This window comes from Callorhinchus milii, unplaced genomic scaffold (assembly GCF_018977255.1).
Source record: "Callorhinchus milii isolate IMCB2004 unplaced genomic scaffold, IMCB_Cmil_1.0 Scaffold2, whole genome shotgun sequence".
NCBI lineage: Eukaryota > Metazoa > Chordata > Chondrichthyes > Chimaeriformes > Callorhinchidae > Callorhinchus > Callorhinchus milii.
In genome coordinates, this window is record NW_024704743.1 from 124,632,354 (window position 1) to 124,658,929 (window position 26,576).

At 47.2% G+C, this 26,576-nt stretch overlaps 2 protein-coding genes across 2 annotated transcripts; one reads left to right on the forward strand and one right to left on the reverse strand.

Annotated features, from left to right (window-relative positions):
* Positions 1-891: 891 nt before the first annotated feature.
* LOC121848097 (protein NDRG1-A-like) lies at positions 892-16,857 on the reverse strand. The gene is made up of 12 exons (XM_042331722.1): positions 16,802-16,857; positions 16,442-16,502; positions 16,255-16,341; positions 15,242-15,298; positions 15,153-15,169; positions 14,607-14,678; positions 13,448-13,507; positions 12,402-12,453; positions 10,593-10,640; positions 2,649-2,684; positions 1,544-1,595; positions 892-1,156 (listed from the first exon to the last, which is right to left on the reverse strand). The coding sequence occupies exons 1-12, from the start codon at positions 16,855-16,857 to the stop codon at positions 921-923; spliced, it is 834 nt and encodes a 277-aa protein (XP_042187656.1). The 3' UTR covers positions 892-920.
* A 389-nt stretch (positions 16,858-17,246) lies between these two features.
* On the forward strand, positions 17,247-23,956 carry LOC103191396 (Src like adaptor; the record flags this gene model as incomplete). The annotated part of the gene is made up of 3 exons (XM_042332182.1): positions 17,247-17,424; positions 21,715-21,838; positions 23,427-23,956. Coding segments are annotated over 3 exons (552 nt in total), but the record flags the coding sequence as incomplete, so codon positions are not given.
* Positions 23,957-26,576: the final 2,620 nt, after the last annotated feature.

Here is a 26,576-nt window from a genome sequence, read left to right on the forward strand (position 1 = left end):
TTTTTTGCAGCCCAAAAAGTCACAAAGCCTCAAAAGGTGAGATTTCGATAATAGCCGTTAGAGATTGTGGCTGGTTATTCAGCAAATAAACAAATTAACATTTCAAGAAATACAAACCGTTTTGTTAAGCACAACAATGGGAAACACAGGCCTTGGAATGGTATACCTCAAGGCCAAGAAGGGAAACCAAATCTATCAGAAAGTTAACATCAAAATCTTGCCCTGCCACTCAGCCCAAGCTAATTAAACGCTGACACATTCAAAAACCAAGATTTTTCACATGTGCTTTAAAGACTACAGCTCTGCCTTTTAGTCTCGCTCTTCAAGATTTTAGTTTTAAAAAAACAGCTAATGTAACGAGTGCGGAAATGCAGGGAAACAGGGAAACCTGCTATTAATTAACGGTGGACTAAAAGTTTGCAACAAAATTGATTCAACGGAAATCTATCATTTGGAAGGTGGGGGGGGGGGGGTTGAGGAAAATCAAGGACTGTACATCTTTCTAAAGATTTAACTTCAGCTTCACAGGGGCTCTGACAGAGAGAGCGCACGCAGACTTCTAACGTTTGTCAAACTTTTGTTACCCGTAAGGCATTGCTTCCCTCCCCCAACAAAGGTGCAAGAGTGGTTTGCTTTGGGACGTAAGTTACTTTGACATTGAATCTTTGGGTGACCCATTACTACATTCAGTCGTGACATGAGTCAGGTCTAAACCGCAGGGGAGTAGAAACAGAACAGTCTATGCACAAACCTTACAACCACAGCGATGCACACGCACTGCTTTGCATATAGTTAGCGATGCGTGTGGCAGTGCCAATGAGCCGGGCAGCAATGCCTTAAGGGTAACGAGAGATTTCACTTTGGGCAGTCGAGGGAGGGAGCGGGGGGGGGGGGGGGGGGGGGCGGGAGGAGAGGGGGCTTCAACAGGAAACCTCCGCCGACTGTGGTCCAGAATGTTCCATGGTGGCCGAGCGAGGGGACGAGCTGAGTGGTGACTCCATGGCGGCCTGGCTCATGTTGGTGTTCTCCAGGGTGTGAGCACGGCTGCGGTTCCCCTCCCCGGTGTGAGCACGGCTCCGGTTAGAATCAATGGAGGTGTAGCTTGAGGCGGAGCCAGTGCGGGATCGCATGAGGCGAGTCATGCTGGCTCCAGGCACTGCAGAGCACAAGGTGTCAGTCATTGATGACCTGCTTGCTATTCCCAGCTCCACAAGGTACACTTCATCCAAAACTCCACCGCCCGCACACTCACCCGCTCTAAACTCCATCCCCCATCACCCCAATCCTCGTCAGCTCCACTGGCTCCGTATCACCATCAACTTCAAGATCCTCACACTTGTCTACAAATTCCTTCACGCCCTGGCACCTCCCTACCTACTTAATTCCCAACCCACTACCCACTGCCCCCGGCTTTCTGCACGTCCCTTGTGTTCTCCGCTCCACCACTGGCAGCCTCGCTTTCAGCCACAATGCCCTGGAACACTCTTCCTCTCTCCACCCGCCTTGTCCTCTCCTCTCAGCAATGAAGAATGTATCTACTTACTGTGGCCCATGCCTTGGACAAAGTACTTGAAGGCCTCTGTAAGCTTTGCCGGCTGCAAGAGACATCATAACCTAAATTTATCAAAAGTTTATCTTCTCTTCCCCTCACCCCCCACACAAAACAATGAGAACTTTCGGACCACACTGTTTCAATTAGCTTTTTTTTTAATAAAATAAACATAGAGAGTGGCTTTAACCAATGTTATAAAAACAGAAACTGAAGGTAATAATCTTTGCATTTGATATAGTCCCTTATCACATTCTTAAGATGTCTCAAAGCGCTTCACATGATAGATCGTAAAGTGAATTGTGTATCTTGTGGGTGAAACGAGGCAGCCAAATACACCAGCAGTGTCTCTCACACAGTGGTGGATCGAGTGACCAAACTACTATTATTATTTTTGGAGAGATTATTATTCCCCGAAAACAATCTGCCGAACAACAAGCAACCGGGTTGCTACTTACTGCAAGATATCCAGAGGTGTGTGGAGTAAAGAAAGCTGCCCTGCCCGGGAATCGAACCCGGGTCCTAGAAGGTTATGCTTGAAGGCTTAGTTGAGGAAGGGCAGGAGAAGGCTCATGTGGAGCATAAACACCGTCATAGACCAGTTGGGCCGAGTGGCCTGTTTCTGTGCTGTATATTCTAATATATTCCAATGTATTCTCCCGCTCGCGAGGCGAGTGCTCTAACCAATACGCCTCAGGACTCCACTGTGCCAATTTACAGCCAATACAATTAAAAAGGGGAGCGATGAGAAAGGAAAGATGCAGTTATATTTAGCCCAAGACAAGGTCAGACTCTATGCGGTGCTTTAGAAACTGAATATCACATAATCCTGGCATTTGATATAGCGCTTTTCACGTCGGGAGGACGTCCCAAAGCACTTCACAGAACACACTGTAAAGTGAATTGACCAATTGCGCACAGCAATGTCCCACAAACAGTCATAGATTGAAAATGACCAATTTATTATTGTTTTGGAGGGATTATTATTAGGCTCTGTGTGGAGTAAGGAAACTTGCCCAAGGTTTCGCCCTCTGCCTGGAATTGAACTCAGGTCTCTCACTTGCAAAGCGAGTGCTCTAACCACTGGTTGTAAACGTACCTGAACCACCTGTGGCAGCCCTCCACAGTCAGACATCTAATTAGACAGAAAGAAAGCGGGTTAGACATTCACTCCACAGACAATTAATTCATCATCACTGCCACACCTCAGAATTTTATAATAATAATACTTTACAGAAGTTTCTGAATAAAACAGCTGGAGGTGGACTTGTCCTCTTTATAGTTGTGAATAGAAGCTAGGTTTGATACCTTCTGTTTAATGAGACCAGGACTTAAAGAGTTAAATTACGAGCACAGGTGGCATAAACTTGGTCTATATTGTCTATAGAGTTTAGGTTTGAGGCTGATCTGATTGAGGTGTTTAAAATGATAAAGGGGTTTGATAGAGCAGCTACAGAGACACTATTTCCTCCGGTGGGGAATCCAGAACCAGACCCATCATCTTAAGATTAGAGTCCGGCCATTTAGGAGTGGAAACAGGAAGCAGTTTGTCACACAAACGGTAGTGGGAATCTGGAACTCTCTCCCACAATAACGCTGTGGATTATGGCTGTGGATCCATTCACATTTTCAACACTGAGGTGGGAGATGTTTGTGAGGTCGGGATCAAGGGATACGGGGCAAAGGCGGGTAATTGGAGTTGAGGTACAGATCATCCACGATCTCATAGAGAATGACCAAACAGGCTCGAGGGGCTGAATGGCCTCCTCCTGTTTCTAGGTTTTGTCCGATTGCTGGTGCAGTGGGGCCAGGATTCAGCATCACTGTCCTACATAACCATTAGCCCCACTTTTCACCTCTGGTGACAGCCTTACTTTCTGGGCCAAGGACCCGATGGGCAATCTCAGTCGCCAAACTAAACCACCCATCGCCGTGGGCACTGCACCCAACCGATTCACGGGGAGAAATTCCGCCCGGTTTAGATTTATTGTACACAGCATTTTGGGGGCACAGAATTTGGCCACTTCTTAAATACAGCCTCAAGTTGTTAAACTGGTTTGGGTAAGTTCTTCTAAGAACAGAAATCTGCCGTCAAAATTAAGGCTGAATTCACCATTAGTAAACCTTGCATTTGATATAGCGCCTTATCACTTATCAAGTGCTTCACATGATATACTGTAAAGTGGAGTGACTGTGCATTTGGTGGGCGAAACGACAAAGCCGATTGTGCACAGTAACATCCCACAAACAGTTGTGGATTGAGTGACCAAATTATTATTTATTTATACTTTGAAGGGATTATTATCCCCAGAAAACAATCTGCAAATCGACTAACAATCCAGTTCCTATTTACTGCTGGATAAGTAGAGGCTTATAGATAAAGAAACCGTTAAGAGATTTGCTGCATCTTTTTTTGTCCCTAACCCTAAGTAAGGGAACAGGAGAGTGACTCACAATGGATGAACACAGACCATTATTGTGCTGGCGGAATAAACAGAGCATAGGAACAGGAGGCCATTCAGCCCCTCAAGCCTGTTCCGCCATTCTATAAGATCATGGCTGACTTGAACCTCAACTCCAATTACCCATCTTTGCTCCATATTCCTTGAATACCCTGATCTAACGATAATCTATCCACCTCAGGCTTGAAAATTGATCCAGAATCCACAGCATTTTGGGGGAAAGAATTCCAGATTTCCACGACTCTGGTCCAGGCCTTTGTCACCTCTCGGCTGCACTACTCCAACACCCTCCTCGCCGGCCTCCCCTCCACTGCCATCCATACAATCCAGATTATACAAAACTCTGCCGCCCACATTCTCACCCGCACCAAACTCCGCTCCCTGATCCCCCAGTCCTGGCCCTCCCCCCACCCCAAACTCCGCTCTCTGACCACCCCAGTCCTGGCCCTCCCCCCACCCCCAAACTCCGCTCCCTGATCACCCCAGTCCTGCACCTCCCCCCACCCCAAACTCCGCTCTCTGACCACCCCAGTCCTGGCCCTCCCCCACCCCCAAACTCCGCTCCCTGATCACCCCAATCCTGCACCTCCCCCCCACCCCCAAACTCCGCTCCCTGATCACCCCAGTCCTGGTCCTCCCCCCACCCCCAAACTCCGCTCTCTGATCACCCCAGTCCTGGCCAGACTGGACTTCAAGATCCTCACTCTTGTCTTCAAATCCCTCCACTCCTCTGCACCCCCCGACCTCTCTGACCTCCTCTCGCCTCACAACAGTACCCATTGCCTACTTTCCTCCGGGTCTGGCCTCTTCCATGTCCCCCAAGTCCTCTGCTCCCCCCTCGGCGGCTGTGCCTTCAGCCATTACGCCCCGAGGCTCTGGAACTCCCTTCCTCACTCCCTTCCCCTCGTCCCCTTTCTTCCTATTTCCAGGTCTCTGCTGTAGACCTTTCTTTTCAACCGCACCTTTGGTCACCTTCCCCCCCACCCCGCACCCTGCCCCTGGCTCCCCCCCTCCCCCTGGCTCCCCCCCTCACCCTGGCTCCTCCCGCTCCCACTGGCCCCTCCCCCCCGGTTCGGCCCCGGGATCCGTTACCGTGAACCTCTGAGACACCATCTGGCGTGGAGGCCGCTATATAAATCCAAGTTGTTGTTGTTGTTGAAAAAACACCTCCTGATTTCATCCATAAATGGCCTGGCTTTAATTTTAAGATGATGCCTCTTGTTCTGGATTCCCTTTATCATTTTAAACACCTCATTTAGGATCAAACTTCTAAACTCAAGGAAATGCAAGCCAAGTTTATGCAACCAGTCCTCATAAATTAACCCTTTTAGTGCTGCGATCATTCTGGTGAATCTGCACTGCATGACCAGACAAAAGAGGAAACACCTCCCATTGAAAAGAGGGCAAGTCACATCAAACCAATTGCTTATCGCTGGCTCCAATGCACACGAGTTAGCACTAGTCCGGGTGAGGTGGTCTGAACACACGAACGAGCATGCAAGTGAGCCATCTGCATTCGAATCAAGTGCAAAATAATGTTGGAGAGTTAAAAAAGTTGCCAGATTCGTGAATCAACTCAATGTTTTCTGGCACACTACAAATCGTAAAGAAACTTCACAAATGGATCTGCTGCAGAGCACACCACAAGTAACATTTGAGTGAATAAGGGCCATTGAGTCAGTATTATTGAGCACCTCCAGATGCTATACCAGTGAACTTTAGATACTGTGCAACTGCACTAAATAGCCTTGTGGTGAGCACCTCTATATAAGGCTGATAAGCAGCAGTAAGTAACAATAATCCTTTGATTATAGGGTCTTATCATGTCATTAAGACGCCTCAAAGCGCTTCACAGAATATACTGTAAAGTGGAGTGACTATGTATTTTGTGGGCGAAACGCAGCAGCCAATTGCTCACAGCAGGTCCCAAAAACGGTTGTGGATTGAGTGACCAAATTATTGTATCTCCACATAGGCTGAGATACTGAACCCCTATGGCGTGGCCCAGCATTGAGTAACTTTACACAGGCAGCGAAAGATAACAGGAGGCACATGTGGAGGAATACAGAAATGGCACAAGAGAAAAAAAGCCTTCCTGGTATCAGCAGTTTTTTTGCAACTGACATTATACTAGTCACCCCTGATATAGCACACACTCATGCTGTGTGCTAATAGTTACATGCTGTACCATGCTTTGCCACAGTCTCTATAGAGGATATTAATTACATTGTCCAAACACAGGCTTTAAGCGCTCTGAGACGCTATCCTGCGTGGAGGGCACTATGTATAAGTGCAAGTTGTTGTTGTTAACCTCCCCTTCTGTCCCTCTCCCCACCGTCGGGTTGTTAAGCAGTGATCTTACAGTGGAATCCTTTTGGTCATCCACATACTAATACTGCCCATTAAGCTTGGCAGAAGAGAGCAAAGTTGTGACTGTGTTGTCATATACTTCAATAGAGCTGCCAAAATATATCCTCTATAAACACAGTGAGCCCTGAACATGCCCATCACACCACAGCTAAATCCTTTAATGTGACGTGCAGTTGGAATGCTGACCATCTCGTCAGCAGGATGCTTTTACACCAATAAGGTTACAGAGGGGCCAGCAGTCCCTTCACAGGCGATCTTCAACCCAAGGCAAACCTCACTGCAGCTCTGTGGCTCTTCTTCACATGTACACTAGACATGCGGATGCTGGGCCCTGCAGATCAGCCCAATTTTGCCTTCACAAGATAAATTATTATAAATAATTCTTGCATTTGACATAGCGCCTTATCACATCTTTGAAACGTCTCAAAGCGCCTCACAGAATATATCATAAGAACATAAGAATTAGGAGAGGAGTAGGCCATTCAGCCCTCGAGCCTGTGCCCCGCCATTCAATAAGATCATGGCTGATCTATTCTAACTCCACCGACCCGCCTTCTCCCATATCCCTTAATCCCTTTATCCACAAGAAATCTATCAATCTCAGTCTTGAATATGTTCAAGGACTGAGCATCTACAGCCCATTGGGGTAGAGAATTCCATAAATTCACTGCCCTCTGAATGAAGAAGTTTTTCCTCAACTCAGTGCAAAAGGGCTTACCCCGAATTTTATGACTGTGACCCCTGGTTATAGTTTCTCCAACCAGCGGAAACGTATCCCTCTATCTATTCTGTTGTGCCCCTTAATAATCGTATAGGTTTCTATAAGATCACTCATTCTTCTATATTCTAGAGAATATAGGCCTAAATTGCTCAACCTATCCTCATAACTCATCCCCTCATCCCAGGTACCAACCCAGTGAATCTACATTGTACCCCTCCAAGGCAAGTACATCCTTTCTTAGATAAAGAGACCAAAACTGCACACAATACTCCAGGTGCGGTCTCACCGGGGCCCTATACAGTTGCAGCAAGACTTCCCTACTCTTATATTCTAACCCCTTTGTAACAAATGCCAACGTACCATTATCCTTCCTAATTGCTGCTGTACCTGCAAACTAACTTTTTGTGACTGGTGCACAAGGACACCCAAGTCCCTCTGAACGCTAACACTATCTAATCTCTCCCCTTCTAAAAAATAATTTGCTCTTCTGTTTTTGCTGCCTCACACTTCCCTACATTATACTTCATCTGCCACCTATTTGCCCACTCACCTGCCTATCTATATCTAATTGCATTTTTTTAATGTCATCCTCGGTGTTTACTCTCTCTCTGGTTTAGTGTCATCTGAGAATTTGAATATATTAAGTTCAATGTCCTCATCTAGATCGTTGATGTAGATTGTAAATAGTTGAGGCCCAAGCACTCGACTAGTCACATCCCGCCAATCTGAGAAGGACCCGTTTATCCCTACTCTTTCCTGTCTTCCCATTAGCCATTCTTCAATCCATGCTGATATATTCCCCTGAATTCCATGGGCCCTAATCTTGTGGATCAACCTCTTATATGGCACCGTATTGAATGCCTTTTGGAAATCTAAATACACTACATCCACTGATTCCCCCCTATCTAATCTACTTGATATGTCCTCAAAAAAATCTAAAAGATTTGTTAAGGATAACTTCCCTTTTGTAAATCCATGTTGACTCTGTCTAATCATATTGTGGTCCTCTAAGTATCCCACTACGACATCCGTAATTAAGGACTCGAGAATTTTCCCTACCACTGATGTCAGACTAACTGGTCTATAGCTCCCCATCTTTTCTCTCCCACCCCTCTTAAATAGTGGTGTGACGTTTGCGATCTTCCAATCAATGGGAACCGTTCCAGAATCCAGAGAATTTTGAAAGATCAGACACAAAGCCTCCACTATCTCATGAGTTACCTCTTTTAAAACCCTGGGATGCAAACCATCAGGTCCAGGGACTTGTCACTTTTTAACGCCAACCTTTTTCCCAAGCATAAAGTGTGTTTTGTGGGAGAGTCACATCAGCCAGTGGCACACAGCAGTGTCCCACAAATAGCCAACAATTTCCACACATTCACAGATTTTCTATTTTTTTGGATACTGCATTGGGATCAGGAACTGTGGCTGATTTTCATCCCAAACCCCTTTCCTGGGAAGCAGCTCCCCCACCACAGCGCCCTTACCATGATCAGCTAAATCAGTACAGACAAGGGAACAATAGCTGACTTTGGGCCTTTCTTGTCTGTGTGTCTCAGTGAAACATGAGAGCACTTTCTTCTTTCTCCTCCGAACAGTTACTACACTAACAAGAGCCAATTGCCTTGATGCCCAATAGAAAAACAACGTCTTTTTCGGTAATTATTATGAATAATTATTAATTATTATTAATAATCATTGCATATGAAACAGCGCCTTATCACATCATTGTGACGTCTCAAAGCACTGTACAGAATATATTGTAAAGTCGATTGACTGTATTTTGTGGGCAAAATGCGGCAGCCAATTGCACACAGTAACCGTCCCACAAACAGTTGTGGATTGATCAATTTTTTTTACGGGATTATTCCCACTGGAAAGTGATCCATCAATCGCCAAACGATCCGTCCTCTCGCTTTCTCTAAACAAAGCACTACAGGACTCAATTACAAAGAACATTTCCCCTGGCTTCAGCTATTATTATGATGAATGGCCTCTTTACCAGCTACAGGTTTACTACCATACATCTGTGCGTCACACAAGGCAATTCTTCCTTCAGACTTACAACAGTCAGGACCTGGGAACCTGGTAAGAAAACTGCATGTCCTGTAAAGTTTAAGGGGTAGGCAATTCAGTACTTTAATTTACAGACTGAGGTACTATTCACTTTGTTACAGGAGAAGCTTTATGATAGTAACAAAGTGAGGTGATCTTAACAAAAATCCTCGCATTTGATATGGTGCTTTATCATGTTAGGACATATCAAAATACTTATAATAATAATAATTTTTGCATTTAATACAGGGCCTTATCACATCTTCCGAGATATCTCAAAGCGCTTCACAGAATATACTGTAAAGTGAATTGACTATATATTTTGTGGGCGAAACACAGCAGTCAATTGCACACAGCAGCGTCCCACAAACAAATGGACTGAGTGACCATATTTTTTTAAAAGGGATTATTACCCCCGGAAAAGCGATCCATCAATTGATTAACAACTGGGTTCCTACTTACTGCTAGGTAAACCGAGGCATGTGGAGTAAGAAAATTTGCCTAAGGTTTCATGCTGCCCGGGAATCGAACCCGGGTCCTCTCACTTGCGAGGTGTGTGGTCTAACCAATACACTACAGGACACAACAGCCTGTCAGGCTTTGCAGAGGCATGTGTGTATAAAATGTAGTGACTATATATTTGCCTACAATTGCCTCAAAGCAATGACCCCAAAGTTATTTAGAGAACGACCGATTTTTTTTAATCTGGGGAACAGTTAGTCAGCACTTCTTGAGAAACTCCACTTTCTTTTCATATAGTGCCTTGGGATCTTTTAACGACCACCTGAACAGGCAGACAGACAGAACCTTTAACATCTCACCTGAAATAAGATGAACGTAAAATACATGGACGTGGACCACTATGGTTCTACAGAGAATTAAACATATAGCACCGAGCAAGGAGTTTTAATGCTCAGATTCAGACATTGCTGAATTGCGGCAAGTGGATTCTCACTAACAGCACAGTCTGGTTGATTTAAGCCATTTTGCACACTGCAAGGTCCCACAAAGAAGTAAATGACCTGAAGGCAGAACACTGGGAGACATCTTTTCACTTCCATCTGAACAGGCAAGCTGGACTTCAGATTAACATCTCATCTGAAAGATAATATAGAGCTTCCCTCAACTTCCCCCACTTGGAAGGCAGTGCAGACCGTGAAAGAATAGAAGGGTATGTGAGGGAATGAGGAGTGGATAGAGACTCAAAAGCCGGCAAACACAAGTTGGGCTGAATGACCTGTTTCCGTGCTGTAAATTCTATGTACTGCTTGGTGGCAGATTCTCAGCTAGCCTTATTTCCTTTAAAACCAATATTTTTTGAATCTAAGACATTCCATGAAACAGCACTGTTTCATTCAGGCTCATCTTCTGTAAACATCCTAAGTCTGGTAACTGGTGCATTAACCTGTTACTACTTGTAGCTAGAGAGAGTTACCTTCAGCAGAGTGGTTTTGGTTGGGTCCAGTCTTGTGTTACATTCAACCTGAAACAGAATATCACAATTAACATTGTGAAGCAATACTACTAATAATAAAAATTGCTGCATTTGATAAGCACCTCATCATTTGAGTGAGTCGTCTCAAAGCGCTTCACAGGATATACTGAAAAGTAAATTTACTGTATATTTTGTGGGGGAAACGCGGCAGCCAATGTGCACCACAGCTTCCCGCAAACAGTCGTGGATTATTATTTATTTTATTTTGAAGGGATTATTAACCCTGGAAAGCGATTCGCCAATCGACTAACAACCAGGTTCTTACTTACTGCTAGGTGAACAGAGGTGTGTGCAGTAGAGACTTGCCTAACGTTTCACCCTGCCAGGGAATCAAATTCAGGTCATCTCACTTGCAAGGCAAGTGACCACTAAGCTACAGGATTCCTTTCACTGGGATGTGGTTACACTGTTTGCCCTTAGAAACCCGCTGCCCAAGTCGTCATTGTTCCTCTCTGAGCCTTGGCAATGAGTGTTGGCAGCTGTTCCGACTGTAGACGGCATCACAGCTGAGCCTGACCTTCCCCACTCCTTGCTGCCATGTTTAAACACAGACAGCAGTGTATGCTGTAGAAGGCACAGAAGCAGGGACTCTGGGTGGTTTTCTTCCCTGGAAAAGTTGGGGCAATTGAGCCCTGGCTGAGACCAGACTGGGATTTAAACCAGCGATCTGGAAACTGTGGCTCCACTACACATTAGGCTACTCCACATTTCTTATTCCTTACTTGTCGCTAACCAATTGCTATCGGTCAATAAATCAGTCGCTATTTAAAACTGCACACTAACTAATTTATCTGTATACAGACTGGGTTTTGTGTGGTATCAATAACAACAACTTGCAATTATATAGCACCCCTCACACTGAAAAGCGCTTGACAGTGGCAGAGCACGACGCTGAGACAAGGGGTAACTGTAAGTACAATCGAAGAGGAAGGTCTTCAAGCATGACCTGAAGATGAGGAAGGAGGGTGCAAGGCGGAGGGATTGAGGGAGAGTGTTCCAGAGTTTCAGGGTGCAGTGGCTGAAAGCGCAGCCACCAATGATGTAACGGAGGGCATGAGGACCAACAGTCAAGTGGAGGCAGCGGTTGGTGGATTGGGGTGGAGAAGTAGGGAGGTCCCAGGGTATGAAGATGAGTGTGAAGATCTTGAAATCGATCGATTCGATGATAGGGAGCCAATGGAGCCTGGCTAGAACAGTTTTGATGGGGGTATGGAGTTCAGTGAAGGGGTGTATGCAGGCGGTGGAGTTCTGAATTAGGTTAACCCCCAATTAGTTTTCCTCAACCAAAATTACCATCCTCTACTGAAGCATGAGGAGGCCCGCTCCAATTCTTGACTGATGGAACGAAGATGTTATATCCCCTATACTGGTTATAAAGCTTCTAGGACCTGAGCATAGGCCGTGCTCATTTTATGGGACCTTCACAGCCAGCAGAGCAACCTTCCAGTCCTTATTCTGACCAATTCCCAATCTCAATATTAAACAGTATTGTCTTATTCTGACTCCACCATCAATGGAAATTTTCAGACCCATCATTTTCTGGAACAATTGTCATGTACTTTTCAAGCTGTTTTATAATCTGTAAATATTTGATTTGAATGTTCATGTTGCCTTCCTTGATTTTATTGTATTTTTCTTGCAGTGGGAGATGATACAATTGTGAGAATTATTTAAGAGTTAATGAGGGATGTTAACAGTCCACTTAATTGTCTCCCAAAACATACGGTTATTATTCTAGTCTGCACATACCACAGCATCCACAGCAGGTGAACTGTCTCCAACCACCAGCAACGAGTGACATCTGTAAACCAGAAACAAAGGGAGCAATTCATTAACGCAGTCCCAATGCACACCACAAAATTTGCCACAGGCAAACACAGCTGCTCAAAGACCACACTAAAGGATCACAGCCAAAGCTTTGTGAAGTGATCTCGACAGAATGTTGTGCATTCAGGGGTCAGAGCCTGAGATGAGTGGCTGTCCTCCAGACAGTCAATCCTCTAACGGTGCTAATCCAGCCTACTTTACACTCTTAACTTTACATTTCATTTGTTCAAATAAACAGTTTCTGGACATTCTGAAGATTCCCAAATGAATCTCTCTGGATCTGGGTGGTATACTTGCTGTGTTATTCTTAATAATAATATTCACACTTTCATGTGAATGGCCAATTTTTACTTTGGAGATTGCTGGTTAGGACACTGAAAAAAACTCCATTCTCCTTACGAATAATGCCATGAAATCGTTTAACTCCAACTGATCAGGCAGATGGAGCCTCGGTTTAACAGCTCATTCAAGAGAAGGAATAATAATCCTTGCATTTGATGTAGCGCCTTATCGCGTCTTCACAGAATATATTTGTAAAGTGAATTGGTAATTTTGGTGAACCATGGCAGCCAATTGCACACAGCACTGTCTCATGAACAGTTGTGGATTTGGTGACCATATTATTTTTTTAAAGGAACTATTGCCCCTGAAAAGCAATTTGCCAATCGATTAACAATCAGGTTCCAACTTACTGCTGGTAAACAGAGGCGTGTGGAGTAAGGAAACTTGCCTAAAGTTCCACCCTGCCCAGGAATCGACCCAGGTCCTCTTGCTTGCTTGGCGCGCACTCTGAACCACTACACAACAGGACTGCACTCTATAGGATTCCTTAGACCTAGTTACAAGGTTCACATTTTCTCTTCTCCATGAGCCCAGTGCAACATTCCTTTACACAGTAAACCTGGCTGGTGGTGAATCAGCTGTGTCCTGAACAACAAGCACAAATGCAGAGTTAATCTGTAACTCACTTTAAGGTCATATAATTGTGCATCCCAGCTACAGGGCGTTCAATGTCCAGGTCTCTTCGGCTGCGAGGAGGAAAAGTCACTCATTAGTTATAACAAATCACATCCTGAAGTCAGCTCTTCCAGAGTAATCAAAAGATCCCTTTCTGCCCCTCCCGCTACTGACTAATCCTATCACTCAGCCAATGCTGGTGTAACCACGGAGAAGAACTTATATAAGTCACTTTACAACAAAAAACAATGACATTTGCACAGTGCTTTCACATCGGGAAGATGTCCCAAGCAGCTGAACAGCCAAAGATTTGGACCTAAGCTGGGGTTTGGGATCAGGTGGGGTGGAGGGCAAGGAGGGTAGGAGGGTGACTGAAGGCGTGGTTGAAGATAGGCACATGGTTGAGACAGGCCTTTTGAAGGAGGCAAGGGAGGGGGTGAAGTGAAGGAACTGTGGAATGGAGTTCCAAAAGATGGGGAAGGGAGGCCGAAGGCCTGACTGCCGATGGAGGGGAACCGATGTGGAGTCCTGTAGCTCAGTGGTTAGAGCACTCCGCTTTGCAAGTGAGAGACCTGAGTTCAATTCCCGGCAGAGGGCGAAACCTTGGGCAAGTTTTCTTACTCCACACAGAGCCTAATAATAATCCCTCCAAAACAAAACAATAATAAATTGGTCATTTTCAATCTACGACTGTTTGTGGGACATTGGCTGCCGTGTTTGCCCACAAATATACAGTCAATTCACTTTACAGTGTGTTCTGTGAAGCGCTTTGGGACGTCCTCCCAACATGAAAAGCGCTATATCAAATGCAAGGATTATTATTATTATTATTATAATCGGGCAGGTGACATGGAGCAAGCCGGAGCCTGCTGAGCAGAGAGAGCTAACAGGTGTAATGAGTTAACAGGTCACCGAGATAGGAGGAGCAAGGCTGTGGAGGGCTTTGAAGGTGAGGATTTACTCCCTTGGGTAGGGGCTGGTCCCTTCACGCTCTTCCCAGATCATCTGAAATTGCTGACTTGAGCTATTGGCTTTGTGTAAGCATAAACACTGGGTTGTGGATTTAATCTTCACGTACACATGGAGCTGCTTTATTAGTTTAACTGTAAGCACATTAGTCCCTCTTACTGGCTTTGTAAGCTTGTTTACAGTAATAAAAAAAAACCTTACTGGTTGTAGGAATTGATAAAGTGATGCAGGTTGGTCTGATTGATGTCGTGAGAAATGTGATGGCGGGTAGGTCTGAATCATGCCAAGGTTGTTGTGAACTTCTCCTAAAAAGAAGTGTGTGAAATACATTGGTTTTGGTCAACAACAACAATTACATTTATGTAGCGTTTCACATCGGACGACATCCTAAGGTGCTGGACATTCAGTGTTTCCCATTTTAAACCCAAGTGTCCCAGTGTAAACTCAAACCCAGGTGCATTTCAAAAGGACTAGTCTAGTCATATGTACGACCCTAGTTCAGATCCCACCCCACCACCATTTCTGACTCCTATCTTCCTATCATTTCGAGTTTCTCTAACTCTGTTTAGACTCGCTATTAACACACGTCAACAAACGCCAAAAATAACTATGGGAACAAGTCATTCTGGCAACTACAGCAATAAAATCTCATCACAAATATTGACTGTTTCTGATAAACCCAATGAGTTAAGGAGAGGCTTGCAGACATTATTTGGGGAGCCTTCAGGTCTTTGTTACATTTTGTACCCAGACCTAAACATCAGCTTTAGAATGGGGAACACTGTTCCAAGTATACGGGGAACTGTGTGAATGAGACAACTTGACACTCAGCTCACCTTGCTAAAGAGGTGTGAAATCACAACATCATCCAAGGCACCAGTCAGACCAGTGAGCTAGCAGAGAGGGAAAAAAATATATTTTATTAAAATCTTTTTTGCTGCATTACACACATCAGGCACATCAGACTGACTCAGTTGGTAGTATTTGCACCTCGGAGTCAATGAAGGACATTGAGTCCTGTAGGGTTTCCGTGGAGTCCTGTAGCATATTGGTTAGAGCTTTTAAAGTGTTATAAAGTGTTATATCAAATGCAAGGATTATGATAGCATTATCATTTCTGGCATAAACTTCCTTTTGGTCATTACCCCACCCTAACCACCACCCCCACTAGAACCAAAACAGGAGACTCAATTCTTCCCATTAACCTTTGAGCTCCAGTGGTAACATAATGTGTTTGTAGGTGACGAGAGCAGAAATATAACAAGTTAAACATCCACTTTTAATATGTCTCCAATTTGCACTTAATGAGGGACAATGGAAGCATGCAACAGAGTCTAGATCTCCCTCACTGTAAGAACAATAATAATAGTCCTTGCATTTGATACAGCACCTTTCACATTAGGAAAGCGCTTCACAAGTAATATTGTAAAGTGGAGTGACTGTGTTTGGTGGGTGAATGCAGCAGCCAATTTGTACAGTCATGTTCCGCAAACCGCTATGAAGTGAAACACCAATTTTACTGGGGGGACACTGGGAGAGAGAAAATTCCTTTAAAATCCACCTGAACAGCCAGACGGGGCTTTGGTTTACCGTCCCATCCAAGGACCGCACCTCCGACAATGCAACACCCCCCCCAAGCACAGCACTGTAGCGTCAGGTTTACTATACAAGTTCCATGTCCCAAGGTGGGGCTTGAACCTACAACCTTCCAACTTGGAGGCGAGAGTGCTACTAACTTGAGCCAGACTGACCTACAATCGGATCGCTGGTGTGCAACAACTATAGAACATCTACCAAACTTCCCCAGAACTTTTAGTTAATAAATACCGGACTCGCTTTACATTATTACCTTAGATGCTGCCCAGTCCATCCAGCCTTCAGCACAGGGGTTGATATTAATGAGGCACAGGCCCTCAACAAGGTCCGGGTGGGCCAACTGTAAGATTGTAAAAATGACAAGAGGTTTTGTACTTTATGCATATTTAGCCGCTAGAGGTAAATCGTCAAAATGGCTAAATAGTTTATGCCAAACTTACAGCAAATTTAGTCAGGATAAATGCACCCGCTCCAACTCCCAATCCAATGATGCTGGTCACACTGAAAGAGAAAAATCAAACTATTTCAGGAAGTGGGAACATCTGTACAGATAATTATAATTCTTGCATTTGATATTATGTCTTATCACGCCGTTGAGACATCTCAAAGCACTTCACGGGATAAACTGTCAAGTATATTGACTGTATATCTTTGTTGGTAAACATGGCAGCCAATTGCGCACAGCAGTGTCCCACAAACAGTTGTGGATTGAGTGAACAAATTATTATTTTTTGAAGGGATTATTAGAATTAAAAAAGAGGATTGCAGACGCACAAACATAAATCAAGCAGCATGTGTACTGTGTTTTCACAAGAATTGCTATAAACACACAAGCAAGCACATGTATGGACGGCATATAAAAACTGTTTGAAATCACAAGGAAAATAATAATAATCCTTGCATTTGATACAGCTCCTTATCACGTCTGCGAGACGTCTCAAAGCGCTTCACAGGATACACTGTAAAATGCAGTGACTGTGTATGTTGTGGGTGAAACGCGGCAGCCAATTGTGCACAGCAGCGTCCCCACAAACAGTCGTGGATTGAGTGACCACATATTTTTTGAGGGATCATTCCCAATCCGCCAATTGACTAACAACAGAGTTCCTACTTGGAAAACAGTGGGGTGTGGAGTAAGGAAACTTGCCCAAGGTTTCGCCCTGCCCGGGAATCAAACCCAGGTCCTCTCGCTCGCGATGCGAGGGCTCTAACTACTGAGCTACATTTATAAAGGTATTGGTGTGAACTGGTGTGTGTGTATTTACTCCTCCAGGGAGCTACTGCCTGTCCGTGCGACACTACAGTCAGGAAACCCTGAGATGTGTGAAGCACTATAGGATTTTCCGGCTGCCCAACAAATGGTATTACATCCAGCAGCGGCTGACGTTCCAGTGCCTGGAGGACATGGTCAACCACTATAGCGGTGAGCCCTGGTCACACTGTCTCTGCCCATCACTAGAGATGGCTCCTGATGGCTGTCACACACACCACCTTATCATAACACTGGAACATAAAAATCTACAGCACAGAAAGAGATCATTCAGCCTCACAGACTTCAAGTCCCCACAGGCTCACAGAGCAACAACAACAGCAACAACAACAACAAACAAATGACATTGACACAGAAGCTTTCATGTCAGGCGGATGATCCAAGGCACTGGAGAGTCAGGGATTTGGACCCAAGCTGGGGGTTGGGATTGGGGTGGGGGGGAGGGCAGGGAAGGTGGGGGTAGGCGTTTTGTTCGACCCTGAGTTGTCCTTTCTCCCTCACATCCGCACTACAACTGGCACCGCCTTCCATCACCTCCGGAACATCGCCAGACTACGGCACTACCTCACCCCTCACGCTGCTGAAACCCTGGTCCACGCCTTTGTCACCTCAAGGCTGGACTATGGGAACTCTCTTCTCGCCGGCCTTCCCGCCAACTCCCTCCACACTGCAGGTCATTCAGAACTCTGCAGCTCGTGTACTGTCCCGCACCAGACACCGCGACCACATCACTCCCACCCTCGCTCGCCTCCACTGGCTCCCCATCCCCCAGAGGATTGATTTCAAGATCCTCATCCTCACCTACAAGGCCATTCACGGCCTTGCTCCCTCCTACCTCTCCAACCTACTATCCCCCTACCTACCTGCCCGTACCCTCCGTTCCTCTGGCTCCGGTCTGCTCCACGTCCCCCACCCCAACCGCCCTACCATCGGTGGTCGGGCCTTCAGCCTCTCAGCCCCCAGGCTCTGGAACTCCATCCCCCAGTGCCTTCGCCTTGCTTCCTCCCTTTCCTCCTTCAAGGCCGGTCTCAAAACCTTTCTCTTTGACCGTGCCTTCAGCTCCCCTCTCGACTCTCTTCCCCCTCCTCGCTCCCTCCCTTCCCTCCCCTCACCCTGACCATTTCCCCCCTCCTTGCTCCCTCCCTTCCCTCACCCTGACCATTTCCCCCCTGCTCGGGTCATGACCCAACTGTACAGCGCCTTGGGACGTCCTCCTGACGTGAAAGGCGCTTTATAAATGGAATCTTGTTGTTGTTGTTGTTGTAGGAGGGTGACCAAAGGCGCGGTCAAAGAGGAGAGTCTTGAGACGGGCCTTGAAGGATGCAAGGGAGGGAGCGAGGCCGAGGGAATGCGGGATGGAGTTCCAAAGAGAGGCCGAAGGGCAATGGCAGTGAGGGTGGGCCGGGCGGGGGACGTGGAGCAGGCCGGAGCCTGCTGTGTGGCGGGAGCAGGCAGGTTGATATGGGGTTAGCAGGTCGCAGAGGTAGGGAGGAGCAAGGCCTGGAGAGCCTTGAAGGCGAGGACGAGGATTTTGAACTGTATCCTCTGGGGGATGGGAAGCCAGTGGAGGCGGGCGAGGATACAATACAATATTACATTTGTTTAGAGCCTTTCACATCGGGAGGATGGGGGTGATGGGGCCACGGAGCCTGGTGCGGGAGAGGACATGAGCTGCAGAGTTCTGAATGATCTGCAGTCTGTGGAGGGAAGAGTTGGGGAGGCCGACAAACAGGGAATTGGCGTAGTTGAACCTGGATGTGATGAATGTGTGGATAAAGGTCCCGGCGGCCTGAGAGGCGGAACCGGGTGAGATTGCGGAGATGGGGGAAGGCAGAGCGGGTCATGGCACGGATGTGGGGCAGAAAGGAGATCAACAACAACAACAACAATATGTATTTACACAGCACTCCTCATGCAGGTCAGCGTCCCAGAGCGCTTGACAGTGGCAGAGCATGGAGGGAGGGGAAAGATCATTTGAATCCCACCTCCTCACCTTTTACCCCCACCCCTTCAAGCCAACTCTCTCTCATAGTCTTGCCCAGCCGGGTGTCTGATATATGTGGAAACCCATCACCGAATCACAGCAGCCAATTCTATTGAATTCTTGAGTTTTATTCGCGCATTTAGTTCCCTCTTGAAACACGCATTGATCTCCACAGCGACCACCCGACTCAGCGGCTAGTCCACATCCCAACAATTCTGGGATTTCCCCTTTTTCTGAGTTCCCCTTTTGCTGTATCTTGTGGCTATCTGATACGAGTCCCCAAGTCACTGACTTCCCTACCCCTATCAATGGAAACAACTTCTCCCTAATTCACCTCGTCAAAAACCCTCATCGTTGTGTCCACCTCCATCAGGTCTCGTCTCAACCTTCTCCAGTGAAAACAGAACCAACTTTGCCAATCAATCTACTGTATCTTCCCTTCCTTTGTTTCTTCCATTCATAACCTTAAACCCCTCTATCCGGCCCCCTCTCAATCTTCTCAACTCTAGAGAGAAAAGCTCCAATCTGTCCAATCTTCTCAAGTGTATATGATTCACATCGTCGAGACATCTCAAAGTGCTTCAAAAGATCCTGGCCCTCACCTTTAAAGCCCTCCATGGCCTTGCACCCCCTACCTCTGTGACCTTCTTACCCTCTACCAACCGACCCGCTCCCTTTGCTCAGCAGGCTCTGGCCTGCTTAACGTCCCCCGCCTCACTATTGGCGGGTGGGCCTTCTGCCACTCAGCCCCCACCCTCTGGAACTCCATTCCGCAGTCCCTCCACCTCACCCCCTCCCTTGCTACCTTCAAGGCCTGTCTCAAGAACCTCCTCTTCGACCATGCCTTTGATCACCCTCCTCGATCCAAACCCCCAGCTCGGGTCCGTAACACTGATTGTCCAGCGCCTTGGCACATCTTCCTGATGGTATACAAATGTGATTTTGTTGTTGTTCATAGAATATACTGTAAAGTGGATTGACTGTGTATTTTATGAGCAAAACGCAGCAGCCCATTGTGCACAAACAGTCCCACAAATTGTCCCACAAACAGTCGTGGATTGAGTGACCATTTTTTTTTGGAGGGATCATTCCTGATCTGCTAATCGACTAACCACCGAGTTCCTACTAACGGTAAACAGAGGGGTGTGTAGTAAGGAGACTTACCTTGGGTTTCACCCTGACTGGGAATTGAACCGGTGTCCTTTCACTCGCGAGGTGAGCTAACCACTTCACTATGGTACTCCATTTTCCGGAAAAGAAATTAAGTAATAATTGTGGGGAACTAGTTTGCGCTGTTTCTTAATGGTTTTCATCATAGGGTTTGCGTAATGTGAAAGAGGAACTCAATTATCTACAAGTGTAAATGTATTGACGACAACTTTGTCACCCTTTCATTTCTCATTAAGAAATCCTGCTAATTAGACCCTCAAGAGTCAGGAGGAGTGTGGAGGTCTGTGATAAGCCCTCCGAGACGCTGCCCTGTGTGAGGGGCACTATATAAACGCCACGTGTTGTTGTTGTTGAACCTCACAATCTTAGCCTTAAGAACGTCATTTTGAAACGTAACATTGGGCAGAGATTAGCAAACCTTGGAAGCCGAGTTTCTCAGAAGTTCTTAAAAGAAAAAATGGCTTTGGGATTAAGGCTGAAATTAGAGGTTTTCCAAAGGTTTTGGAGGATAATAAATGTAGATTTTACTACAATGGTCTTCAGGTTGAGATCAGGGAGAATTATGTGCCTCAGGCTTCCGCCCACTCAGGTTTTCTCCTTGGAGTTGAACTGGCCCCAGGGTGACCTGTTTGACAATGAAACGTTGGAATCGCCCCCCACCCTCTGTGCCGGTCTCCAGTCCGGGTCCTGACCAGGAGGGGCCGCAGTGTCCCGGGGCACTCACTGCTGATGGCAGCACAGCCCGGCCCGGCTCATCAGCAGGACCTGGAAGGGCCGACCAGTCACTGGGGGCCGGGAATCCTCCCCCTCAGCTCCTGGTAACCCCACAGCCAAAGCCCTAACTAACGGGGAGGGGGGTCCTCGCTGGACAAGCAGCGGGAAAGCTGCCGGACAGTGATATCAATGGCCGAGCGGTGTGGGTTCAGCGGATTACACTCCAGCAGTTACCCCAACACACACTCTGGGGTCCCCCCAAACCTTGGCTCCTGCCAACCTGCGCCTAATACTCTCTGGAATTAGGTAAACAGGAAGTTTCCCTCCAGAGAGAGAGAGAGAGCGCATTCCATTCCAACAATCTCTCTCTGAGGTTTCCAGGTGTGGGGGGATGTGGGGAATTCTCAGCTTGGGTTGGAGACTCTTAAGCAGGTGATGGGTTTCCACATGTCAGACACCCGGTTGGGCAAAAAAAAAGGTTGAAGGGCGGAGTGAGCTGGTGGAGGAGGCAAGTCTCCTGAGGATGGCTATCAGAGACAACAAACACTGAACCTCTCTTGTCTCTCCCACTCCAGAGGTAATGGATGGGCTCTGCTGTTTGCTGACACATCCCTGCCTGACCCAGCTCAGCACCGAGACCCCCACAGAACAGCCCATCGTCATGAGGCGCAGTCAGTTCAACTGGAGGAATGTCAACAGGTAACTGGGGACAGTGTGAAAAAGGAACTGGGGACAACAACACATTACAGTTACGCAGCACCTTTCACCTCGGGAGGATGTCCCAGGGGGCTGGGCAGTCAGGGATTAGGATCTGAGCTGGGGGTTGGGACCAGGAGGGTGGAGGGCAGGGAGATCATTGTGAACAGGGACCTGGGGACCATGTGAACAGGTAATGACTATCCAGCGTGTTGGCCTGTTAGAGCGCTTCTCAGCTCAGGATAACCAGCCCCACCCTCTCGAGTGCTCCTTACAATGAGATCCCTGGCAACTCTGGAGCAGATGCTGGATCCTCCCAGAGTTCTGGCTGACAATTCCACAGATAATACCGATTATTCATTTCATTCGCTGTTTGGCAAAACTTGTGGAGTCCTGTAGCTCAGTGGTTAGAGCCCTCGCCTCGCAAGTGAGAGGACCTGGGCTTGATTCCCGGGGAGGGCGAAACCTCAGGCCAGTTTCCTCACTCCACACACACCTCTGTTTACCAGCAGTGAGTAGGAACCCAGTTGTTAGTCGATTTGCGGATCACTTTCCCGAAGATAATAATTGCTCCAAAAAAAAAGTGCTCACTCAATCCGCGATTGTTTGCGGACACTGCTGCGCACAGGTGGCTGCCGCGCTTCTCCCCCAAAAAATACAATCAATTCCGTGAAGCACTTTGAGACGTCTCGAAGGTGTGATAAGGCGCTATATCAAATGCAACTATTATTATAATCATTACCCCTTGTTGGTATGCAAATCGCCAGCAAATACACTCAGCAGTAACACCTTGTATGAGCTTCGGAGAGTTTGATGTTGCAGGGCTGTGTTGTGGTCTCTCCAGCCCGTTAACGTGAATCTACACTCTGACCATTCCATTGGTGTTGGTGTTACATCTTTCCTGTAATGGGCTGCCTCTAAACTGTGCAATAATAATAATAATCCTTACGCTTCATAAAGCTTCTTTCCACATCCAAATGTCACAACGTGCAATGACTGGAAACGCAGCAGACAATTTGCACACAGCAACGTCCCACAAACAGCCATGAAGCGAATGACCACGTTTATTTGGGGGAATTGTTAGCCAGGAGCCAGGGAGAGAGAAATTCCCTTCTCTTTTCCCGTAGCACTGAGATCTCTAATGTCCACCTGAACAGACTGATAGGGCCTCAGATTAACATCTCAACAACGACAACTGACATTTACATTACACACACAGCGTCCTTCACCTCGGGAGGACTTCCCAAAGCGCTGAAAAGTCAAGGATTCAGACTCGAGCTGAGGGTTGGGAATCGGGAGGGCATAGAGCAGGGAGGGTGTGGGAAGAGGAGGCTCTTGAGTCATGCCTTGAAGGAGACAAGAGAGGGGGCGAGGGAAGGGAATCATTCAAAGAACGGTGCCTGTGACAATACAGGTCTCCCCCCAGGACTGGGCTGGAGCGTCAGCCTAGACCGTGAGCTCAGAGCCCCTGACCTGGGGCCTTGCAGACTCACATCCTGGGGACACGGAGTTGACAGTCAAACCAGCGAGCGCCTGGGCTGAGCTCTTGGGAAACGGCCCTTGACGAGTTTCTTGATGGTTTGTTCCCCAGGAGAGAGCTGTTGAGTGAAGAAGCACCCGCCGCCCGCGAGCAGCCTTTCCTGAGCTACGGGCTGCGGCACAGCATCGCCTCCTACATGTCCCTGGTCCAGGCTGAGGCCAAGGACGAGGACAGATACACCTTCCAGGGCGGCAGCCACAGAAAAAAGACAGTCAAGCCGGACCCGCGTAACAGGCGTACGTGTCTGCTGACCTCCAGCCCCGAGGAGCAGTATGAGGAAGATGAGTTTGAGTTTGACTGATGTGGGGAGGAACGTGGGTCAATATGGGCGGGTGGTTCTCTATCGCCAGCTGGTTCTGGCCAAGAAGACAGAACCTTTCACCCCCTTCCCCCCCCCCTCACCCACCACAGCTTCCTCCCCCATCACAACTCACAGGAGAGCGTCCGAGATGCTACAGAGAAGTGGGCTGTATAAATGCATGTTATTGTTTTTCAGAGCAGGAAGTAATCCCAGTCGAGACACCACAGAAGAACCCCCCCCTTCCCCCACTACAGTGCAGTGGTTAGAGAAAGCGCCTCGCAATCGAGAGGACCTGGGCTCTTTTTCCAGGCAGCGCGAAACCTTAGGCAACCTTTCCTTACTCCACCCGCCTCTGTTTACCGCGCAGTGAATAGGAATAATAATAATAATCCGTGTATTTGATACAGAGCCTTATCACGTCTTTGAGACGTCTCAACAACAACAACAAAATTACATTTATGGAGTGACGTCGCAAAGTCTCAAAGTGCTTCACAGCATATACTGTAAAGTGAATTGAACCCGGTCGTTAGTCGATTGGTGGATCGCTTTCTGGGTTAATAATCCCTAAAAAAAAGATTTGGTCACTCAATCCACGGCTGTGTGTGGGACGCTGCTGTGCGCAATTGGCTGCCGCGTTTCACCCACAAAATAACAGTCAATTCACTTTACAATATTTTCTGTGAAGCACTTTGAGACGTCTCTACAATGTGATAAGGCGCTGTGTCAAATGCAAGGATTATTATTATGATTATTTGGGAGATTATTGACCAGGATAGTGCCATGGGATCTTTAACATCCACCTGAACAGGCAGACGGGACCTTGGTGTAACGTCTCATCAAGTTGATGGTTTTATGAAAGATAGATAGGATAGGCTTGAGGTGGGTGGTGGGGAATAGAGTGGGTGGGGGGAGTGAATGGACAGCTCGTTCTGAGAGGCAGTGCGGACTAGACGGGTTGTGAATCTCTGTGGTTCTATGACCCGGTGGAAAGAAGGCTTGGTTTGACCAGCCTGGAGGGGTCAATGGAAACCAAGGTGTGCAGTACTGGGCTCTGCCATCAGATGGCACTATCGCGTGTAGCTGCTGCCACTGCTGACCGTTAGAATTCAACGCCTTGGGACGTCTTGGACAGCGCGTGGACACTGAGGTGTGTTTATCTCCTCCAGTTGGTGCACTGGACACCAGGAATTGTGAATTGCTCTCAGCCTCTGTGCGCTCTCCTGTTTACGCCATCTACTTCTCTGATTCTGTCCAGTATTTCACAACCACGCAGTCTGTCAATAGTTCTCTTCCTCCTCTGAGCTTTCAAATCCGTCAAAAAATACTTCCCCATTTTAACTTGACCATGGAAGCTTTCACCTCGATTGCCCAATAACCCCTTTCTTTCTCTCTCTCTCCCACCACACAAATATCCTCCACATGTGGTCTGTTAATCCTTTGATCCTCGGATGCCCATCAGCTCTGTACCCACTGTGTATCGGCTGTGAATCGATGCCTGTATATTTATAATGTTGAAAACCGCGAAGCAGCGTCTATTGAGGAGATGCCAAGAGTTAATAATAATAATAATAATAATAATAATAATCCTTGCATTTGATATAGCACTTTTCACGTTGGGAGGACGTCCCAAAGCGCTTCACAGAGTTAAAAGTTAACTTGTGCCGTTGTGTTGGAATATAGTATTGATTCATTAAAAACAAATATTCTTTTCTTGGCCTCTTGTATGTTTTCATTTTGATGAGCACACGTCACCCCGAAGCCTCAAAGGTTTAAAGGTGAACAGCCACAAAGACGTCCTCCCCCAAACACTTTCTCACAAGATGGATTTGGATGAAGATTGCCCTTCGGTCCATCTGATCTCTTCCCTCCAAAACATCCACCCTCCTGTCCTGTAGCTCAGTGGTTAGGGCACTCACTTCGCAAACGAGAGGACCTGAGTTTGACTCCCGGGCAGGTGGAAATGTTGGGCAAGTTTCCTTACTCCACACACTTCTATTTACCTAACATTAAGTAGAAACCTGGTCGATAGACAGATCCTTTCCAGGGGTAATAATCCCTTCAAGAATAAATTTGGTCACTGAATCCATCTCTGTTTGTGGGACACTGCTGTGCACATCTGGCTGTTGCTTTTCACCCACAAAATACACAATCATTATACCTCACAGCGTATCATGTGAAGCACATTGAGATGTCCAGAAGACGTGAATAGCTCCATATCAAATGAAAGGTTTATTATTTTTTATTATAATCACAACATCGAACTTCTGTTTAAACAAGTCCCAGTGGCCTCAACCCCACTTTCTGGCCACCATCTTCCAGTCAATAATTACCCTCTGGGTGGAATCATAGAATTAAACAGCACAAAAGGAGGCCATTCGGCCCATTGTGTCTGTGCGCTCTTTGAAAAGAGCTTCCAAATCAACCCCACTCCCCCCTCTCCCCATAGCCCTGATCAACCCCACTCCCCCACTCTCTCCCATAGCCCTGATCAACCCCACTCCCCCGCTCCCTCCCCATAGCCCTGATCAACCCCACTCCCCCACTCTCTCCCCATAGCCCTGATCAACCCCACTCCCCCGCTCTCCCCACAGCCCTGATCAACCCCACTCCCCCACTCTCTCCCCATAGCCCCAATAAACCCCACTCCCCCGCTCTCCCCCCATAGCCCTGATCAACCCCACTCCCCCCACTCTCTCCCCATAGCCCTGATCAACCTCACTCCCCCGCACTCTCCCCATAGCCCCGATCAACCCCACTCCCCCGCTCTCTCCCCATAGCCCTGATCAACCCACTCCCCCGCTCTCCCCCATAGCCCTGATCAACCCCACTCCCCCCGCTCTCTCCCCATAGCCCTGATCAACCCCACTCCCCCGCTCTCTCCCCATAGCCCTGATCAACCC

Excerpts from the sequence above, each read along its gene's own strand:
- LOC121848097 (XM_042331722.1), bottom strand. The coding sequence starts at position 16,857 with ATGCCGTCCATACATGTGCTTGCTTGTGTGTTTATAGCAATTCTTGTG. Across the intron at positions 16,342-16,441 it reads TTATCCTGACTAAATTTGCT|TTGGCCCACCCGGACCTTGT; the intron begins GTAAGTTTGGCA and ends ACAATCTTACAG. Across the intron at positions 1,157-1,543 it reads TGTCCAAGGCATGGGCCACA|TGCCTGGAGCCAGCATGACT; the intron begins GTAAGTAGATAC and ends TGTGCTCTGCAG.